General features: G+C 39.8%; 1 protein-coding gene across 4 annotated transcripts in view; it reads left to right on the plus strand.

Moving 5' to 3' along the window:
* pcdh11 (protocadherin 11) overlaps positions 1–18,808 on the plus strand; it is a 128,141-nt gene that overhangs the window by 57,559 nt on the left and 51,774 nt on the right. For 3 of the 4 annotated variants that reach the window (XM_085789692.1, XM_085789695.1, XM_085789693.1), the window contains one exon: positions 18,708–18,743. The exons of the other annotated variant lie outside the window; for it this stretch is intronic. In XM_085789692.1, the coding sequence (XP_085645818.1) occupies positions 18,708–18,743 (36 nt within the window). The remainder of the gene's footprint in view (positions 1–18,707; positions 18,744–18,808) is intronic. 4 annotated transcript variants of the gene reach the window in all.

Consider the following 18,808-nt stretch of genomic DNA (forward strand, 5'->3'; position numbering starts at 1 on the left):
AAAGCAATTTGCCACCGCTGATGTAGTGCTGAGTAGTGGGAGGAATATAAGACGTAAAGTCTGTCTGTGTGGTTGTGACTTTTTAGCATAAAAATTCCAAGCAATTTCATCTAAATGACAGGAAGAAAAAGATTTGTAGCTTACATTTCAGTTTTGCGTAGTAAGTAACTCTTCCATCTCTCTTACCGACTATATACACTAATACATCCATGACATACAGGCTTTGTAATGCAATTCATTAGGAGTTGTAGGTTGCATTTTTTTTATGCATAACAGACAGACCAGTCATTTGCACAGTGACATTTCTCACATTAACTGATGTTGTGTCAACCACCCACACTTCAGTGAATAAACTTACCATTCAGTTACTGTTTTAGGTCAATGTGTCAAGGTCTCTTACTGTATGTTTGTTTTTTTTTGCTAAGGTGTTGCTGCTCGGGCTAAAACATACACAACTCTACAGCAAGATTCCTCTGCACATCATTATTGATTTGTTGTTAACATGAGCCAGACCTTGACACCTATCACCCACAACAAGATTGGTTTTATTATTGGCTGAAATGACTTTTGACTTTTTTTTGAAGATGTTACATGTTTTAAAACTTCATATGATGTGCATAGTGCACAGCTAGTTTTGGCAAAGTAGTTTCTGTCTGGCGCTTTAGTGTTTTCTTGATCCCCTAACAGATGTCCCTAACAGGTGATTTCCATCAAAAGAGTGATGGCATGATAGAGCTTTGGCCTTTTCCTGGTTAGTTATACTGTAAGCTCACAGCCAGAGGGCGGGACATCAAAGTAGGATTGCACTGCTTGGGGTCAAAAATGAACTTGTAACAGAACATAAAAGTACTTCAAAATCCTTTTTATCTTAATGTGTTCTTTATGAATGTTACAGATGTTCAGTACATGTACAAACAGATCTTTCTCAGTTTACAAAAAAAAATATATATATATATATATATATTAACAATATGAAGCAGCACTTTGGAGGTGCTGACAAAATCCCACTACTAGTGATTGAAAGCATAATTTTCAGCTAAATATGGTTCAATCTTACTGAAAGACTGCAAAAGCTACAGAGAAAATACATGTAGTCCTATTATAATGCTGTGGCAAATAGGCGCCTGCTGAGCTACTGAACTTATAAACAATGCTTGTGTGAGCTAAGTTATGTGAAATGAAAAGTTTTTACCACCAAAAGACAAGACAAGAGAACTTCATACTGGACTGAAGAGAGTCAGAAGCAGAGCTGAATGTCACTGTGCTGTGGACATCGATAGAGTTGAGATGATACACATATGTACAAAATTGCATTAGAAAAACAATGAACAAGCAACATAATCAGATACTTAAAGGGATATTTCAACGCACCGTGACGAGTTAGACCCCCCTCGACAGATGAAGTCTGCTGACTGCAAACAGTCTATTTCTCCACCGCGATCAAAAAGCCACAAATAATGCTCAGAACAGCACCCAACGTCATCAACAGTACAAACAGGGTCCCAGCACATAATACGAGGCATCAAACATCTGGTTTCTATTGAAAAGAAACAAAAACAACTCACCCACTCTCCTCCAGTTATACATTGTGCAGCAACTTTTCATGTCCAGCATCCAGGCGCTGACAAAATACGTCTGAGGCCGACTGGCAGCACAAACATTCAGTTTCAGCGACCACTGGCAGGCAGTGACCACACATGAACACTTCCCCAGCATTTAGACTCCACCGGCAGCTCTCCCTCTTTCACTTTTCTCCTCCATTTCCTTCAGCTCGTCTTCGGTAAACTCGGTCTCAAACTGATAGGGGCGCCCATCCAATGAAACCAGTTGGCATAAACTCAGCCATGTTGTCTCTTCTGTGATATGTGCTTCTGGTGTGGAGGCGATTACGGAGTGAAGTAAGTCCCGCAGCTCAAGGATGAAAATGTGTGATCATTACTCCATGCAATGCAGTCAAAGTTCCTATGTATCTTGCCTATCAGTTTATAAAAGTTATTATCGAGTGTTCACAGGGAGATGAATGGAATTGGGCATTTCTAACATTAGATACTTGCGGGAGAAAATCACGTAAACAAGTGCGAGATCAGGATGACGTTTGTTGCCGGAAGAGGCTGTCTGTAACATAAGTTGCGTTTCCATCCACCTTTTTTTATTCGCATTTTCAAAAATTGTGAATAAATACTTGAATGGAAACGCCAGAAATTCGAAAAAAGGCAGTAAATGCGCATAAAAGTTTATACGCTTGGAGGGGGTGGATTTGTCAGCGTATCGATTAAAGGAAATGCGAGTTTTTGTGATGGAAACAGATTATGCGAATTGAGGCAGAGTTTGTGGGGTGAAGTGCTGCTGGACTTCACCCAGCGACGTTCAAACAAATGGACGCGGTGTCCCAGCTCTCCTCTCTGCACCCCGCGACACAAACGCTCTCCGTAACCCATAATCTTTTGTTTATGACGGTTAAGACTACACAAACACACGCCGTAACATCGTATATGTAACGTTATCCACCACTACATTTATTGATGTTTCACCGGCTTCGTATGTAAACAGATGCACATGGGCGAGAGGAGCGGAACCAAAACAGCGGAAAAGCGAGCGGACTTGCACAGTTCCCGATTGTCTTTCTGTGTAAATATCTCATGTTACAACATGAAAACCTGAGGCTTATATTCAAGTGCGGCCTATGTATTTTCTTTTAAAATTTAGCTGGTGCAGCTTATACAGGTGCGTCTATAGTCCCGGAAAGTACGTAAATTGTCCATGATGTTGAGTGTCAGCTGAGTGTCAGCTGTTGGATACATTCACGCTCTCTTATGACGTAATCTCACGGCGCACTCCTCCTCTCCCAATAATCGCAAAACAATAATGAAACGGTCATAAATTCGCATTTGCTTTTTGCGCATTTTCACAAAATCCGCTTTTAAATTCGATACGACTTGGATGGAAACCCAACTATAGTGAAGCAGACTTCACAGAAGGGACAACATGGCATGGAGTTTGAGAACAACAATGACTGCTTTCATTTCGATGAGCACCCCTGTCAGTTTGAGACTTAGTTTACCGAAGACGAGCTGAAGGAAATGGAGAAAAGTGAAAGAGGGAGAGATGTCAATGGAGTCTAGGTGCTGGGCCTGGGGGGTTTGAGTGGACTGGCAGTGGACACTGCCTGCCATTGACCGCTGAAACTGAATGTTTGTGCTGCCAGTGCCTGGATGCTATGCTGGACGTGGAAAGTTACTGCATAACGTATAACTGGAGGAGAGTGGGTGAGTTGTTTTCGTCTCCTTTCAATAGAAACCAGGCAAAGCTAACAGATGTTTAATGTCTCGTATTATGTGCTGGGACCCTGTTTGTACTGTTGATGACGTTTGGTATTGTTCTGAGCATTGTTTGTGGCTATGAGTGGCTTTTTGAATGCGGTTTGCGCATGGAGAAATAGACTACGCTGTTTGTTATGGTGCGGCCTTTGCTAAAGTTGCTACAACTAGAGAAGCTAGCGTTTAGCAGACTTAATCTCTCGAGGGGGGGTCTAACTGTTCCCCACTTTGTATGGGAACATACAGAAAACCCTTTTTCTACAAAAGGGTACTATGTTCTCCGCTGTGTCTGGACCGGGGAACATGCAATTTTTGTACCCATACTGTACCTGGAAGTGGAGTTGTGAGTGACTTGGCATATTTTTGCCTATTTTTGAGTGAGAAGTTGAGTTGTGACTTTCAGTGAGATGTGTAATTGTCCCATTGGTTGGGTTTAGGCAATGAAGAAAGGAGTTGGTTAAGTTTAGTAAAAAGACCAGGTAGAGGCTAGACAGGCCAGAGAGATAGAGAGAGTCCAGATAAGTAGAGAGAGTCCATCGACCAGCAACAGTGGGGGACATAGGACTCTTTTTTTTGAAAAAAGGTTCCCCAGTATGTATTGGGACCGGGGAACATAGGACCCTTTTGGGGAAAAACGGGGAACATAGGACCCTTTTGGGGAAAAACGGGGAACATAGGACGCTTTTTCAAAAAGAGGCTCCTATATTCCCCGATCGGGGAACACAGGACCAGGGGAACATAGGTACGCTCCCGTCTAACTCGGTGTCACGGTGCGTTGGACCATGGGTTTAATTTACACCGGAATAACCCTTTAATATCTGAACGTGAGATTATTACGGGTAGCCCACTGTTAAATTAAGAAGAAGTCTAAAGTGAGTAAAGCAATGTCTCCTAATGATGAATTATGGATGAGATTAATATTATGCTACATAAATCATCCAGTATCTTGTCAATATATCATGCCAAGTCTATATTGTCTATGTATATGTGCAGGATAGAGGGTGAGACATGGTGTACAGACTGTAAGTGCCCTGAAGGCAAGTCTGCAGTTTGCTATATTGGGTTGTATATATACAGTATAAAACTGACTTACATGACTCCTGAATTTTGTGTATTTTGGAAATTGTGCTCTTCTAGTGCAGGATGACTCATTGGGATCCATCCATCTGCCTCTTCTTAAAAGTTCAGCAGAGCTGCAGGTTGGGAAATACTGGAAATAATGAGTATAATATGATTATATTGTATTTGTGCTTGTGAGGTAATAAATGGGACTATTGCATAGGCAATGATAAATGCAGTATGGATCTGTGATTAAAAAAAAGGACAATTACTCATTGACCAAGGATAGTGAGATGTCTAAATGACTTTGAATTTAAAAACAACATTTTAAGGTTGAGGATTTATGTGTCAGGACACAGCGATGTGGTGGCTTGACAATTATTCTACAGCAACATAGCTAATTAGAGTCATTCATATGTTCAGCCATATAGCTACAAAATAAACGTGGCTTATACCAGGGTTACAGAGGTTATTCATATTTATTCCCATATTTTTATGTATGACTAGTCAAGCATTGCTTATACAGTACCTGGACAGGCATGAAATCCCCAATGCAGAAACATAAACAATGCAACCTAAATTATTTTTCATTCATGTCACTGATTTTGCTGGCAAAGTTGTTGTCATGTAATTGTTTGCCATTAGAAGAAAACTGTGTACTTAGATTTCCATGTTTAATGACTTAAACAAAGCCTTTGAGGCTTCATTAGTTTGCACAATGGTGCAGCCCAAAAGAGATTGTCTAAGAAATAGAAGTTAAAGCAAACAGAACTTGTGTCCTCAGGTGTTCTGGTCTGTCAGAAGTAGAATAAAATAATGAATAACTGAAAACATAAATAAATATATAAATATAAAACCTTTGAAATCCAAAACCTTTAATTTATAGATAAAGCATTAATCATAAAATGTTCAAGATTCATTGTTATGGCCTAAGTTATAAAAGAGGTTCTTTTAATGATTTTATTCATGAGCAAAGTATTATTCAATGCCTTCATCTTTCAGTGATGTATCCTGGCCTCTTATTTTTTTCCCTCCCAACCATTATAAATCAGTGCATTGCTGCGGGATGACATGGATACCAGCCCTTGGTTCTTTGTGCAACAGTAAGACAAGTTCTCTGTGGTGTTTGATACACATTCTTTTAGAGTCTGTCTTCAGATCAACACAGCACAACTGTGTCTCTGGCAGACAGAACAAAGATCGCCCAAATTAGAAATGAAAAATAAATCTGAAAAAAAAGCCAGTGACCAGGTGATATCTGCACATTCTCAAGTTAAGTTGTATTTTAGCAGGATCAACATCATTATCAGTAAACTGCATTTGCCGATAGCTTTGTCGATGTGCCGTCTGTTCTCCAGTTTCACCATTTATAGCCATCAAGAAACACTTTCAGTGCAGGTGCTTATCAAGCTACACGTCCTATTCCTATTTAAATGCTCAGTGTTTTTTTGTTTTTTTAAATCAAATTCCATCGCAACTTGTTTTATGCGGCTGTTGTTTAGGTATTAAGCCTATGCATTTACTGTATCAGTTAAATTAATGACAAACATCTGATACCTTGTCAAGAATATCCTGCGATTTGCGAGGTGTCTCACTGTGCCTCATTAGTTTCCCTCCTCTTAGTTTGCTTTATTCAGCACACTGTAGTTTGCGCGTCGTTGTCAAAAGACTGTTTAGACAGTAGTAAGTGTCATCTCCCAATTTCGCTCCAGGTGTAAAAGGACACACTTTTGTGACACAAATTTCAAGATCTCTGAAAATGCCATTGCTTCAGACAGAAAGGAATAACAAAAACAGGGGATAAAATAACTTTAAAAGGGAATTAATAAAAGGAAATCGGAGTTTGGAAATTATTACTAGTTGTAAGATCCCTAGGCAAGAACATGCTGCCTTGCTCAGGATATTTTTCTCACCCACTGCCTTTGCATATTTCACACTGGTGTCGTCTTTGGAGATGTAAGTCATACTGAGAGAATTTGACTCTGCATGCTAAAAAGGCATAAATGCGTGTGGTGGAAAAAAAAAAAACAAGAAAAAAAAACAAAAACATAACCACCAGATGACCTTATTACGCTCAGTGTGTACCATGCAGTAACAATATTGCCTTTATTTGTCATTATTACCACCCGCTATTACTGTGAGTGGGAGGAATATCAATTTCAAAAAGAGGGCCTCTGACTAAATGTTAAGGAGCCCCCTGTCATGTGAGACACATCCCTACTGTTATGAGTGGGCAGATATGGCTGTGCTTTACTACTTATGGATATTCACTGGAAGAGCATGGGTCCTGCTGTAATAAGGCATTTACCAATGCAGAGTAGCACTGTGCACTGTGAGAACATATGTTAATGTACTTGGCTGTGGCCAGAGAAACAGCAAGAGGTTTGGGGAAAAAAAGCACATGGGACCAGCCTCCTAGAGCACACATTCGCCTTCTACAAAGATATTAATATGACTAGTGCTCAGTGGTGGTGGAGGAGGAGAAGAAAAAATTACCCTGGCAGTGAAGAGAAGTTTGTTTTGGTGATGGTGATGGACCCCAATTGGCTGAGGCAGGCTGGGGGAAGACAGACAGCTCTGTGCTCTGTGGCTTTTGAATTACATCAATGGCACACTTTTAACTGACTGCGCTGCCAGAAAAACTGACATCAACATACTTGAGGAAGATATGCGTGGAGCAAATGGGGATATGACTGTGTGCCTGGTCTCTGTGCTTAATCAATGTTTTACCAAGACTGTGCCACTGGCTTTGCAAGAAGGATTGTCTGTGTTCCTTCTCAAGAGCTGACAGTTACAGTAACAAGTTGTCAGATGGGGGAAGATATTTATGAAAAAAGGATGCTATAGAAAGACGTTACCATTTTGTGAACATAGCAGGAAAATGATGCCCTGACCCAGTATTTAATTTTCCATTTTTACCACGTGTTAAAAATACTACTTACCTTCTTCAGTCGGCAATATGTAGATGAGCGTTTGTGTAGAAGAGGATTTTCTGCAACCAAAGACAGTGAGTGCGTGTCTTGCTTGGCTTTCCCATTCATATGGATTACCTGAGAATATATTCATGAACTTGGCTTTGGTCTCACTGGAGATGGTGGAAGGAGCACTGTCTCTTCCTGAATATTGAGTATGTTGACTGTTAATATTTCAACTGCAGCAGGAGTGGTCAAAGTAGTTCTTGTGTCCCACATCCATTGAATGTTTATGTAATTAAGCAGCATCATATTGCTTATTATAGTGGCTGTCCTTTTGCTTTTATTACTATTACACAGGGAGGTGTGAACACTTGATTGTGGGTGGGCATCCTTACGACCTGCACCACCTTTATTTAGTTTTTTTTCCACAGAAGGGAGTGGATGATTAAAAGGAAAGATACACCACAGAAAAAAACACCTCATTAACAATAGGAAAAGATGTGTTCACAGTCACTCGACAGCATCGTTCAACACTCAAAATATACTTAGGAGCTGTGAAAAAGAACAATGTGTTGCTAATTCTGAAACTGTTGTAATGCTAAAGATTTGGTCCAGCTGGAATAATATACAGCACCTTTATAATTATATAAAATGCTTCAACACCTTTGTGCGGAAGACGTGTTTCTTTCATGGTTGTAATTATAACTTTGTAAAGTGGACTAAAAAGTGGCAGATATAAGATGATCTAACTAGGGATTTAACAGTAGGCTTCTTTTATTCTGAGATACAGGAACATCTTCAGAAGTTAGGGTTGTGATCTACTACATAGGTAGAAGCAATCATTCCAGTTATCTCTATGATAAATTTGATCTCTTAATATAAATTGATCTCTGCATAGTGATCAGATTCCACGTACCAGGAATACTAAGGAATGCAGTCTTTTTGAAGTGAGACCCCTCAACAGTAGAAAGAGGATTGTTATTATTAGAAACATTAATGTGATATATAATGCAATAATACTAGTATTATCACTTCTTGTTCTGGAGCTCTCATTGAAATTTATAACCAGGCCACAGTCGTTTGGAGTGTTAATGTTTCACAGGCGTCTTTGTGAAATCCTCATGCTGGTGGTGATATGTGGAGAGTGACAGCGAATGCACTTTGAAACTGAGATGAAATTAGCTGAATGATATTACAGCTAACCATTTGGCTATCAGTTGTGGGTTTAAATTTAAGTCAGAAGCAACTCCCAGTTTTCAGGAGATCATTTCCATAAACGTTCTGAGAATCATTAATCAGTATCATCGTTGTGCTGCGTGTTTGTCAGTGAATGACAACGTTTCAGGCGCTTTGCTTCAAACGCCAGCCTCCGATACAATATGTCATCACACATCACAATCTATGGACAATGCCTCTGCCAGTCTCAATGAAGGAAACTGTCAGGCGTTTCAATGGGAGAAAGATCAAACGGATGAACAATTCACATTACTGGGAAATCTTGATAAACTGAAGTTTTGACACATCAATGGGATTTCCATTCTCCTTTCCACCATGTTTCCTCTTTGACAGTGCACTTAGTGGGCACTTTATCATACACACCTCCCTGTTAATGCAGCTCCCTTCTTCAGACAGTGAGTCAAGCCTTTGTGACTCATAATGCAGCCAGGCAGAGTTGAGAGGTTCACTCACTGTCCAGCTGAGTCCATGGGCTCCTAAACATGTGTCCAACATTTATTTAATTCCATGCAAATGATACACTAAGTTTTCCTTTTTACTGATTCCGATCCAAGGCATCCTGATCAGACTCTTGCAATGTGGCGATCTTGAGAAAATCCAACATACTACCATATGTTGGATATGAAACATGGACAATTGGACGAAACTTTGACATATTGTAGAAGCTTTAGTAGTAGATCATTAAAACCAAATTTCCAAAGATTGTCAAAATCCTTATTTGTCTTACAAAACCATGTTTCTGTTGCCATGTGCAGATGAGTCATGGATCAATCCCAGCTGGTTCCAACAATAGAGGTGTTGTATTCTTTAAGCCACAGCCTACTTAACAGATTAGTGTTTTGTACTTTTTCAAACCTACCGATAGTGTAAGACATAGAATAAGAAAAGAGCATAAAAGATGTAGCTTAGGATTGATCACATGTGGACATTCAATATTACATACTTCCTTCTACCACTGACCAGCACATTTTTTAGAGTAGAGCTGAAGTGTTTTATTTTACGAACCAGTAATTGAAACAGTGTTGATAATATATCAATATTTTAATGTTCTGTGGCCAAGTGAACATGTTGTTTTTGAATCACTTGATGTTTTCCTGCTCATCCTTTTGGGTTTATCTTTTCCAGCCAGCACCAACATCTAATCCTAATTTCTTGTAGCTGCACTTGAACAGAACCAAATAGCAAACACATGAACCATGACATAATTCCTCTGCTCTGCCCTGGCCAACAGGAAATGTGTTTTTAATATCACACTATCATTCATAACGCAGTGGCCATCAGTTGTAAAGGTCTGGATATTGTTATGCATCAATCTGATTATCGTCATCAGTTGTGAAAGCTACAGCTGATTTTCTATTACCCTGCAAGACTGTTAGATTGCCTGAACAAGCAGCTTATTACAAACCACAGTTAAGTTTTATTGTCATATGACCTCTAATGGCTGCAGTAATTATGACAGGAGCAAGGGAGGAAATAAAGTGTGTTGTAGGCTGTAGACACTAAACAGTTGATGTAGGAACAATGGTTAGGGTGGATGGATTGGTTGACAAAACACAGACTTTGACAGATGCTGCTGTTTGTTTCCTGTTTGAAACCATTATGTCATCTATGTTTTGTCTTGTTTTCCCCAGTGTTTATTGCATGGTGATCACTGTTGTCACAATGAAAAGCGCTTTAAGGAAGTTTAGCAATCCAACAATCTTTTCTTCAACTAAACAAAGTCGTTTTGTGCTGTTGTGAGCACTTTTTTTGAAATCTGAATGAATCATGTCGCCACACTGTATTAATGTTTTGGCTGGTTGCCTAGTAACGGTACTGCTTAAGTTTGACGTGTCCAGAGAGAGAGAGAGAGGAAAAAGCCAAAGCAGCCTTGTGGAAGGGGGGGCCTTGTTAAAAGGAAGTCATTCCAAAAGGACCGGAAGCACCCCTAACCTCCCAAGTGAAGCGTTTTGGTAAGTTACTGTCTAGTCGAATAAATAAAACTGACCGAACAGCGAACCAGGTCGATGGACCAGGTCCAACGTGACCTGGTGACTGTCCAAACGCCACTGAAGCACTGATGTTGGGACCAAACCCCGGAATGGTTGGTCTGTCAAGGCTTCAGGTGGTGAGCTGTTGGATGATGTAGCCGTTAAGGTATTAAACATTCTGGAAGCTGGCTCCCACCAAGCTCGATTTCCACAAAAAATGTGTACACTCCCGTCATCCATGACATCTGGACACACTAGCTAATGTCAAGTTTTTTAGTAATATCCAGGGTGGCGTACGGTTGCAACAGTATCTAAGCAAAGCACGACTCATCCATAAGCATAACCGCACACCTGAAGACAACGAATGGGAGGCTCATTCAGATTGGAGAACTTGTTGCACTAAGCAAAAGCGAACTCAAGCCAAGGTACAGAAGGTGGGATATGAGAGTGACATATTCTCTCTCTATAGGCTACAACCACACTCACCAGTGGGTTTCTAACTGCTGCCAATGTTTGATTTTGGACAGAAAACAATGCACAAGACTTGGCTCTCTATCTAAGCATCCCCACATACTGTATATGGACATAACAGTAAAACGCCTTTTTTTTCAGTGAAACTGCTAGCAATTAGTATTACCCATAACAATATGGCAATGTGTATTGGAGAACAAGTAGCCAAGTTGCTGTATATTATAAGTTCAATACTTTTGCACAGACAAGACGAAAAAAAAAAAGTAACTAAAACATTAGGTGGGGGTAAGAAAGGCTGCTGTCAATATCATTGATGCAATGAATATTGTAGGAAACAAACCTCATAAAAATGCCTCATGTTTCCCAGTACTTGGTTTGTTCATGATATTTTTGTTGCTGAGCAAGTGCAACCCTTCATATTGACAGTGCAACCCACTGTTTTTCCAAGAGAATTTTTTTATTTTTTCAAGCAAGATAATGTGTCATTGTCTCACGATGGTGATCCAGGAAATTACTTTACTCCAATGGTCTGCACAGTCCCCATCACAGCCTAATAAAACACCTCTGGGATAGGTGGGGGGTGGAGGGGGACTGGGTTGTTCACAGCATTCGTGCCACTGAAAAACTGCAAAAACTACGCTGTCAAGTGAGTATAGATCAGAATCCCTATGGAATGTTTCTGGCACCTTGCTGAATCAATGCTTCAAAAAAAGGAAAAAAAGAAAGAGAGAGAGGGGGTGTTGGAGAGGGAGAGAGAGAAAAGGCACTTCTGAGGGCCGAACAGAGCCCTACACAGTATTACCAAGGTGTACCTAATAAAATTGTCAATGATAGTATTTACAGTACTGGAAAGGACTACACTTCAGTCAGAGACCTCCGGCTCAAATATCCTTCCCTTCCTTGACTTCTTAGCACAGACACCATGACATCCTGAATTTGCATAGTAGTAAAGAGTAATGTAGCTCTTGGAGGCTGATGTGACACTCATTCAAAACAGCTTCCCTTTTCCCCCCATGTAGTCTAGTGCAGAAGGGGTTGAGCAGGTAGTGAGTGATGTGGGTAAAGAAAGTCAGACACTTTCTGAGCAGTAGTCAACCTCAAAGAGCATTTTGTCATGTATCTTCACTTGGTAAAGTACCTGCAACCTTTTTCGCATCACTACTGAATCAAGGTCTGTTTCGCTGTATTTGATGCTGTTTGATGTCAGTTGAGATGTGAGACAAGTAATGGTGGGGGGGGAAAGCACATTTCACCAAAAGTGGCATAGCAGTTTTTTTGTTTTGTTTTTTTTCTTTTTTTCTATTTTCGTCTTTTAAGCACATGGATGATTTTTGCTCAGCGATAATTATTAAGTTAGATGTCACAGCGTTATGAAGGATGTCCTTCAAGCCGCACCTGATTTCAAGGGACAGCTTGACAAAACTCACTTTGAATTTGGTTGAAAGCATGTCTAATTGAATTTTGATACGTAATTAAATCAAGCAATAAATCAGCCCAGATCCCACTGCAACCGACAATTCAACACTCCTGAGCACCACAAGCTAATTATGATGAAGTTATTATCTCAGCCAAAGGGAGTACTCTGAATGGCTCCTTCTGCATCATGTAGAATCTTTTCAACTAGAATGTACTCAACCTTGAGGAAAGGGCATCTCTCATATTAAGGATCCACAAGATCCTATAAATGTCACTCGCTCGGTTGGTAATGTATCCTCATTGAAACATTGTCCCACTTTAAAGCAGGTGATTACATAATGCAGTCATAGCAGTCAAATGTTTTTGACTCACTTGTGAGTATAAACACATTAATACAGCACGCCAGAAATTATCTGATGTGTTTTACCTCAGTAATTACAGCTGGTAGTAATTTCTGTCAATAATCCCTTGATGTGTAGGAAGTGGCTATATTGATTTAACATGGATTTAAAGCATCATCCCCATCATCTGGTTTCCAGTCTCATATGGTTAATCAATTATATCCCCTGTGATTTAAATATACTTTAGATGCCATGCACTGTGCATGTAATCTCATGACATAAGATATTAAATGAAGTCTAATTATAACTTTGCAGCTATGTGTCACATCATAGTGTTTTAATACCTTCACTAAGAAGACAAATTGGTGTGCCAGTCAAGACGGGTGCCATGTCTTGATCAGTGTTATACAAAATTTAGAAGTTCGTTAAGGCTGTCACATGATCCTTGTAAATAAATATGCATAAATGTATAAAGTGTGTTTTAATGACCAGCCGGCTTGATGCAGAGAAACCTTTTACAAATACATAAAGAGGTGGAAAAAGGCGTATTTCTCCAACTCCCCAGACAGCCATACTAGATCTAGCTGGTATGGTTTTCATAAATGAATCCTCTGCAACAATTACTGGAGTAGCCTCCTTCTGCATAATTTGATGAGCAAAGAGAACATTGATGAACTTTTTTAATTATTATGCCGCTTGGGATTCTGACATGAACGCCACAAAGAGGGAGGGGGGTCCACCACTACAGCTGCAAGGGAGCTTTTTTTTCTCCTTCCTCTCGTTTCCTCTTTGCTACCCCCAAACACCCCCCACCCCCCAACACACACACGCACGCACACACACACACACACACACACACACACACACACCCCCCACCCAACCTTTTTTTTAATTCATCCAATTTGTCGGTCCAAATGAAACAGCAAAAGGTTAGAGTGTGGAGTAATTAACAGCAGCTAGTCTAATGAAATCAGGAGGGGCCAGTACACTGGGAGGATCAATACCGCACTAAGAGTGAGGCAAGATGGGGGGATTGTCCAGGGGAAACACACATATACAGACCACTTAATAATAATAAGCTGATGAAAAGGCTACATGTCGTCCACTTGTAAATCAAAATTGGTTCGAACACACTGTGACATTATTGCTGTCTAGTAATTGCGTTAGAGGAAAGTTGCTCCTTGTGTGCACTCAAGAAGTGTACAGGATTTACACCACTCTGTGTGGTTTGCTGAGAGGGTTTCCCGTTATTGAATGTCAATAAGTACATCAATACACTTTGGACAACTGAACACCAATGCAGAGGGAAATGGGGATTCTATTTATCTAAGGCTACACTTAAGTATATTGAAGACTTTATTAGCCCCTTTTGATGAGGAGGTGTTTTGTTTGCAACAGTTTTATCACACTGTCTAAGACATGCTGCGTTTGCCAGAAATATAAGGGATGTAAATTTGAACTCTGCCCACTGTTTCTTGGCTGAGACAGTCGTGTCTCTAGTGCATGCATACATGAGCAGATGGCATTCACGTCTAAGTTTTCCACTGTGAATATTTGTATTATGCGTGCATATGTCTGGATGCGTGTGATTGTGACACGGCCACCTGACAAAGCTGCCATTTTCTTCCTATTGATAAATTCAGACACATCCATCTCATCCGCTGGGATAACCACTTGATAGCGGGCCACATGCTTTTCTCCCCCGGCCCTCTTCAAGCAGCTTAAGTCATGGACTGTGGTGCCGCGTTGACATTTCTGGAATACAGAGCAGTCCTGACAAGTCCTCCTTGACCATTATTTTCACCAACTTCTTGCAGAGAGACCAGTTGAATTGAACAGACGCAAACTATAGTGAGCCTCACCAGTGAACCCTGTCTGAGTCATAAGGAATTTGAAATACGCGAGGGTAGACTCTGGCAGCTTGAGAGACTGTGGCTAGCTAGCATGGTTCCAATCTTGTTTTACCTTGCTCTGTGCTTCTCCCCACCTTCAAAGGTGTTTACACTACCAAATAAACTGTCATGTGGGAGGCTACAGAGACTGTGGAGCAGCAGATCTCATTAGCTTTAAACTATTAGGAGCACAAGGACCCCAGGGATGAGCGGTTTTAAGGCTTTCAGTGTAGCTTGAAGTTATCACATCATACACTCCAAAATCTGTTTTCAGAAACTGCAGTCTGTTGCCTTGATTCACCAGTTTTATTTTTCTTTTAAAACTTTGAACTCAGTAATAATAGAAGAGATTCAACAAAGCTTTGTATTGCGATACCATGCCACTGATAACAGAGTGCAGAGGTCAGCCAATTTAGCAAGGGCATATTTGAAAGAAAAAGAAAAGATATGGTTAAACACTGGGTCTAATTTTCTGTATGATTATAATATAGCAGAATAGGTCCATGGAAAGCCAACACAAATTTTGCACAAGTGGTAGTAATTGCTGAAAATGAGAACAAGGAATATCAAATTAATTCTTATTCCTTAGTAAACTCACGTCGGCAGATTTCAGTGCCATCAAGTTCACAGAGGTCAGAAGAAAATTGCAACAAAAAGAAAAGAAAAATGGTATAACAAGACCTTGGAAATCCCAGGGTAGTAATTTTGACTGGTTGTGTGTGTAAAGATGCCTGCACCACTGGTTATTTTCTTGCTTGTGTACAAATATGTTCTGTGTCCTAGTTTGAAGTACAAAGCCTGCCAACAATGATTATTGTGTTTTGTTTTGTTTTGTTTTGTTTTTTTGTTTGTTTTTATCCATTTGTACAGAGACAGATGAAATCAGAAACTGACAATATGAACTTAAATCTTGCCTCTTGAATATTAACCCAAACTTTAGATTAAGCACCACTGGTCAATTTGCATTAAATAATAAGTTCCCTCTCTGTGCTCTTGCTTTACTGAAAACCACACCTCCTCACGCGAGTTTCTGTTCGTTCTGTAATTTACTTTCCCTTCTGTACTGTACTTCTTCTTCTTCTGTACTACATTTTGTTGGTCTGACTGAGATAATCCTCTAAAATGACAAAAATTACACAAAATCACCCAATAGGTTACATTACCTATAGCTTAATCAAATAACTCAATGAAGGTTTTTTGTTTTGTTTTTCTCATTCTGACAGTCATGCATAGTATTGAATAATTTGCATTTATTTTTATACCCTTAATGTTAATGTATACTGTATGTACAGAGAGAGATTGATTAACAGTCATATGTACACAAGCTGATGAAAAGTTGTTCTAATATCCTTCATATACCCACAGTTGGCTTATTGTCTTCCTCCTGCACACTGCAGGCTTAGTTTCAGCTGTGGATGTAATATTAGCTGCCTTCCAGTCACCTACGCACAGCTGGAAAGCACCCATACCTACCTACCTTCTGACTATGCCTTTTGATTATTACCCAGTCCTTCTACCTCTCTGCCAACCTGCCACACCATTGCTCTGACCCTCACTGGAGAAGAAAGGTTGCTGCATCAATTCAACCTGCCTCCGGTACATACTGGAACTCAGTGCTGGCAAACTCAAAGACTGTACTCCAGTTCACTTTTACAGAGAATTACAACAATAACATATGCAATTTTCTGTTTCAAAATGCCATACAGTACTACAGGATGTTGTATATGGTCCTTTCACTCCTTACTACATTTACTATTTATTCATTGTGCAGCCACTGTGCTCAAAAAATGGGATACATTTGGATAGAGAAACAGAGCACAATAAGGTCTGGTGTTTTTAATCAATTATTTATCCAATATTTTAATGATCAGAGTGCCTGTGGTGATCAAAGGCTTGGTTCGAGCTCCACTGCCTTTGCTCACTAAGACATCCTTCTGTACTTTGATGTGGTTCACCAACAAATGCACTTATCTTAAGCATAACTCTCTCCCAGGCTTGCATGTGGGTGCTTTGAAACAGCTAGTTGGAGAGGCGTACGCACAGAGAGAAGGTCACTGACCAATCCATACAGAGGAGGGGGGAGAAAAGAGAGAAAAAACTCACACAGTTGTGGTCTCCAGCAATCAAATGTACAACTATTGTTTTGAATGTCATCTAAATATGAGACAACCATAGGTCACCTTCTCAGATCCCTCATGTACATTATCATATATTTAATTGGTTGGCAAGGTCTCTAACTTGAAGTATGTGTCACGAGATGTTGAATAAAACATTAGTGTAAAAAGAAACAACTGCCTGATGGCAGCCTCAACTAAAAATCCTGCTTTAAATGACCAGTCAGTGGATGCAAATGAGCCGCCCCTCAAACAAGACCTGACAAATGTTGGTGCGCTCAAAAATGCAGACGAAAAAGGGTTAGGGTTGGAGGTTATTTATAGTATAGTGCTATAGCAGCTCGAGCCATATTGTCAGGTGTGGTGATAGCTAATGTCAAGATTTTAAGATCTATGTGGATATTATAACCTCTATATGTCTACATATGCAGAACAGTCAGTCCACATGGGCACAGACTGGGCCTACAGTATGCACTTTCTGCACTTGTTTTTAAAAACTCAAAAAAATAATCTTTTCTGCATTCTTTTTGTGAATCAGTCCCTCATGTAGTCACCATAATTACTTTGAATTTTTCAAATTCTTCTTGAATATTGTGACTGAGCCCTTGACAAAATAATTATATTTATTTCATGAGCAGACTACCAGCTGTGTGCAGGAGTCACGCACTGTAGCAGGGCAGTTCAGTGTTTGTGATACATATCAAGTAGGCACAGAGCAGCTCTTTTATTCATTAGAAATCATTGTCCTGGGTACCTGGTGAATTTAAGTGAATATATGAAACATCCAACATAAACTTTTTCTCTTTTCTTTTTTTTCAGCCCAACATTAAAAAATAGATTTTGGCATAGAGCAGTGCAGTACCATTATGGCTATAACTACTAAAATGATACTTTTTTCTTCAGAAAAAAATAAGCTTTAAACAACTAACAAAGAGACAAACATGACATGACATGTTGATTCTCTTCTAAGAAAATGTTGCCAGCGCCTTCAGAAATATACAATATGCATAATTTGTGTAACGAGATACTTCATAGAAATTAGATGATTCAATGGTTACCCCCATGAAGGTCTTAAATAAAAATATTCATGTCTCCAAACAAACATTGCTTATTATAAATAATACACAACCCTACTGTTTTCCTGTGCTGCTTTTTGTCAAAGGTTTGGAGATGTTGCTTTTGAAATCATCTGAGTTGTCCACCATGCAGCACCACTTTGTGTTTGATGAATAGCGTTGGGTGTACTGCTCTATCGCTCAGTCAGTAGCTGTGTCCCTCGGTGAACAATTATGGCAGGATAATCTGTTGACATGAACTTGTTTCCTGTTCATTGTTTTACCGTTCCACCTCAGCAGTCCTCTCCGCTTCTCCCCTGTCTAAGTGGCTCCTCATTGCCAGATTCCTTCTATTTTCTTTGCAAATCAAGTCATGTACTCAGATTATTATACACAGTACAAAGAAAACAAAATTAGTGATTAAAAATTAAATACTCTTATCTCTCTGTGAGTTATCTCAGTCCCCAGAGAGAGGATGCTATTTTGCAGGCTTGCGGGTGTCTTTTGTTCCCAATTTAGAAGCTTGTCGCTGTTTATTGTTAATTTTTGATGCTTCATTTGATATTCTGTTCACTTTCCTCCCTGACATGCAGAGAAAACATCTTTATCAAAGTGTCAGTTGTATGGCTTGTGTTGTCAGGATGTCAGGTTTGCCCTATTCTTTACATTTCTGAGGAGAGGGTGTGTACTCTGCAACCGGGTTTGTTGGTGTGCCAACAGAGCACAGAAATGCACTGTACAAACCCTGTGTCTGAGTAAAAAATCAATATGTATCCTGAATCTCTATTCCAACTTAAAAAAGAAAAAAAAAATACTTTAAACCCCTGAAAACCTATGAGCTTGTCAATTGTGAACTCTGACTGGCTTTAAGAAGTTAGAGTCAGACAGGGATGTGAAATGACTGTTCTTCTGTCCTTGCAGGAGGCCTGTCAACTTGGCAAGATCTCCTCTGTGAATGTAAGTCTCACTCTGTTCTCTGCTCTTTCCTGCATGAGCATCATTACAGTGCAAATACTGATCAG

The sequence above is a fragment of the Trachurus japonicus genome, chromosome 10 (genome assembly GCF_045865225.1).
Source record: "Trachurus japonicus isolate A0001 chromosome 10, Traja_1.0".
NCBI lineage: Eukaryota > Metazoa > Chordata > Actinopteri > Carangiformes > Carangidae > Trachurus > Trachurus japonicus.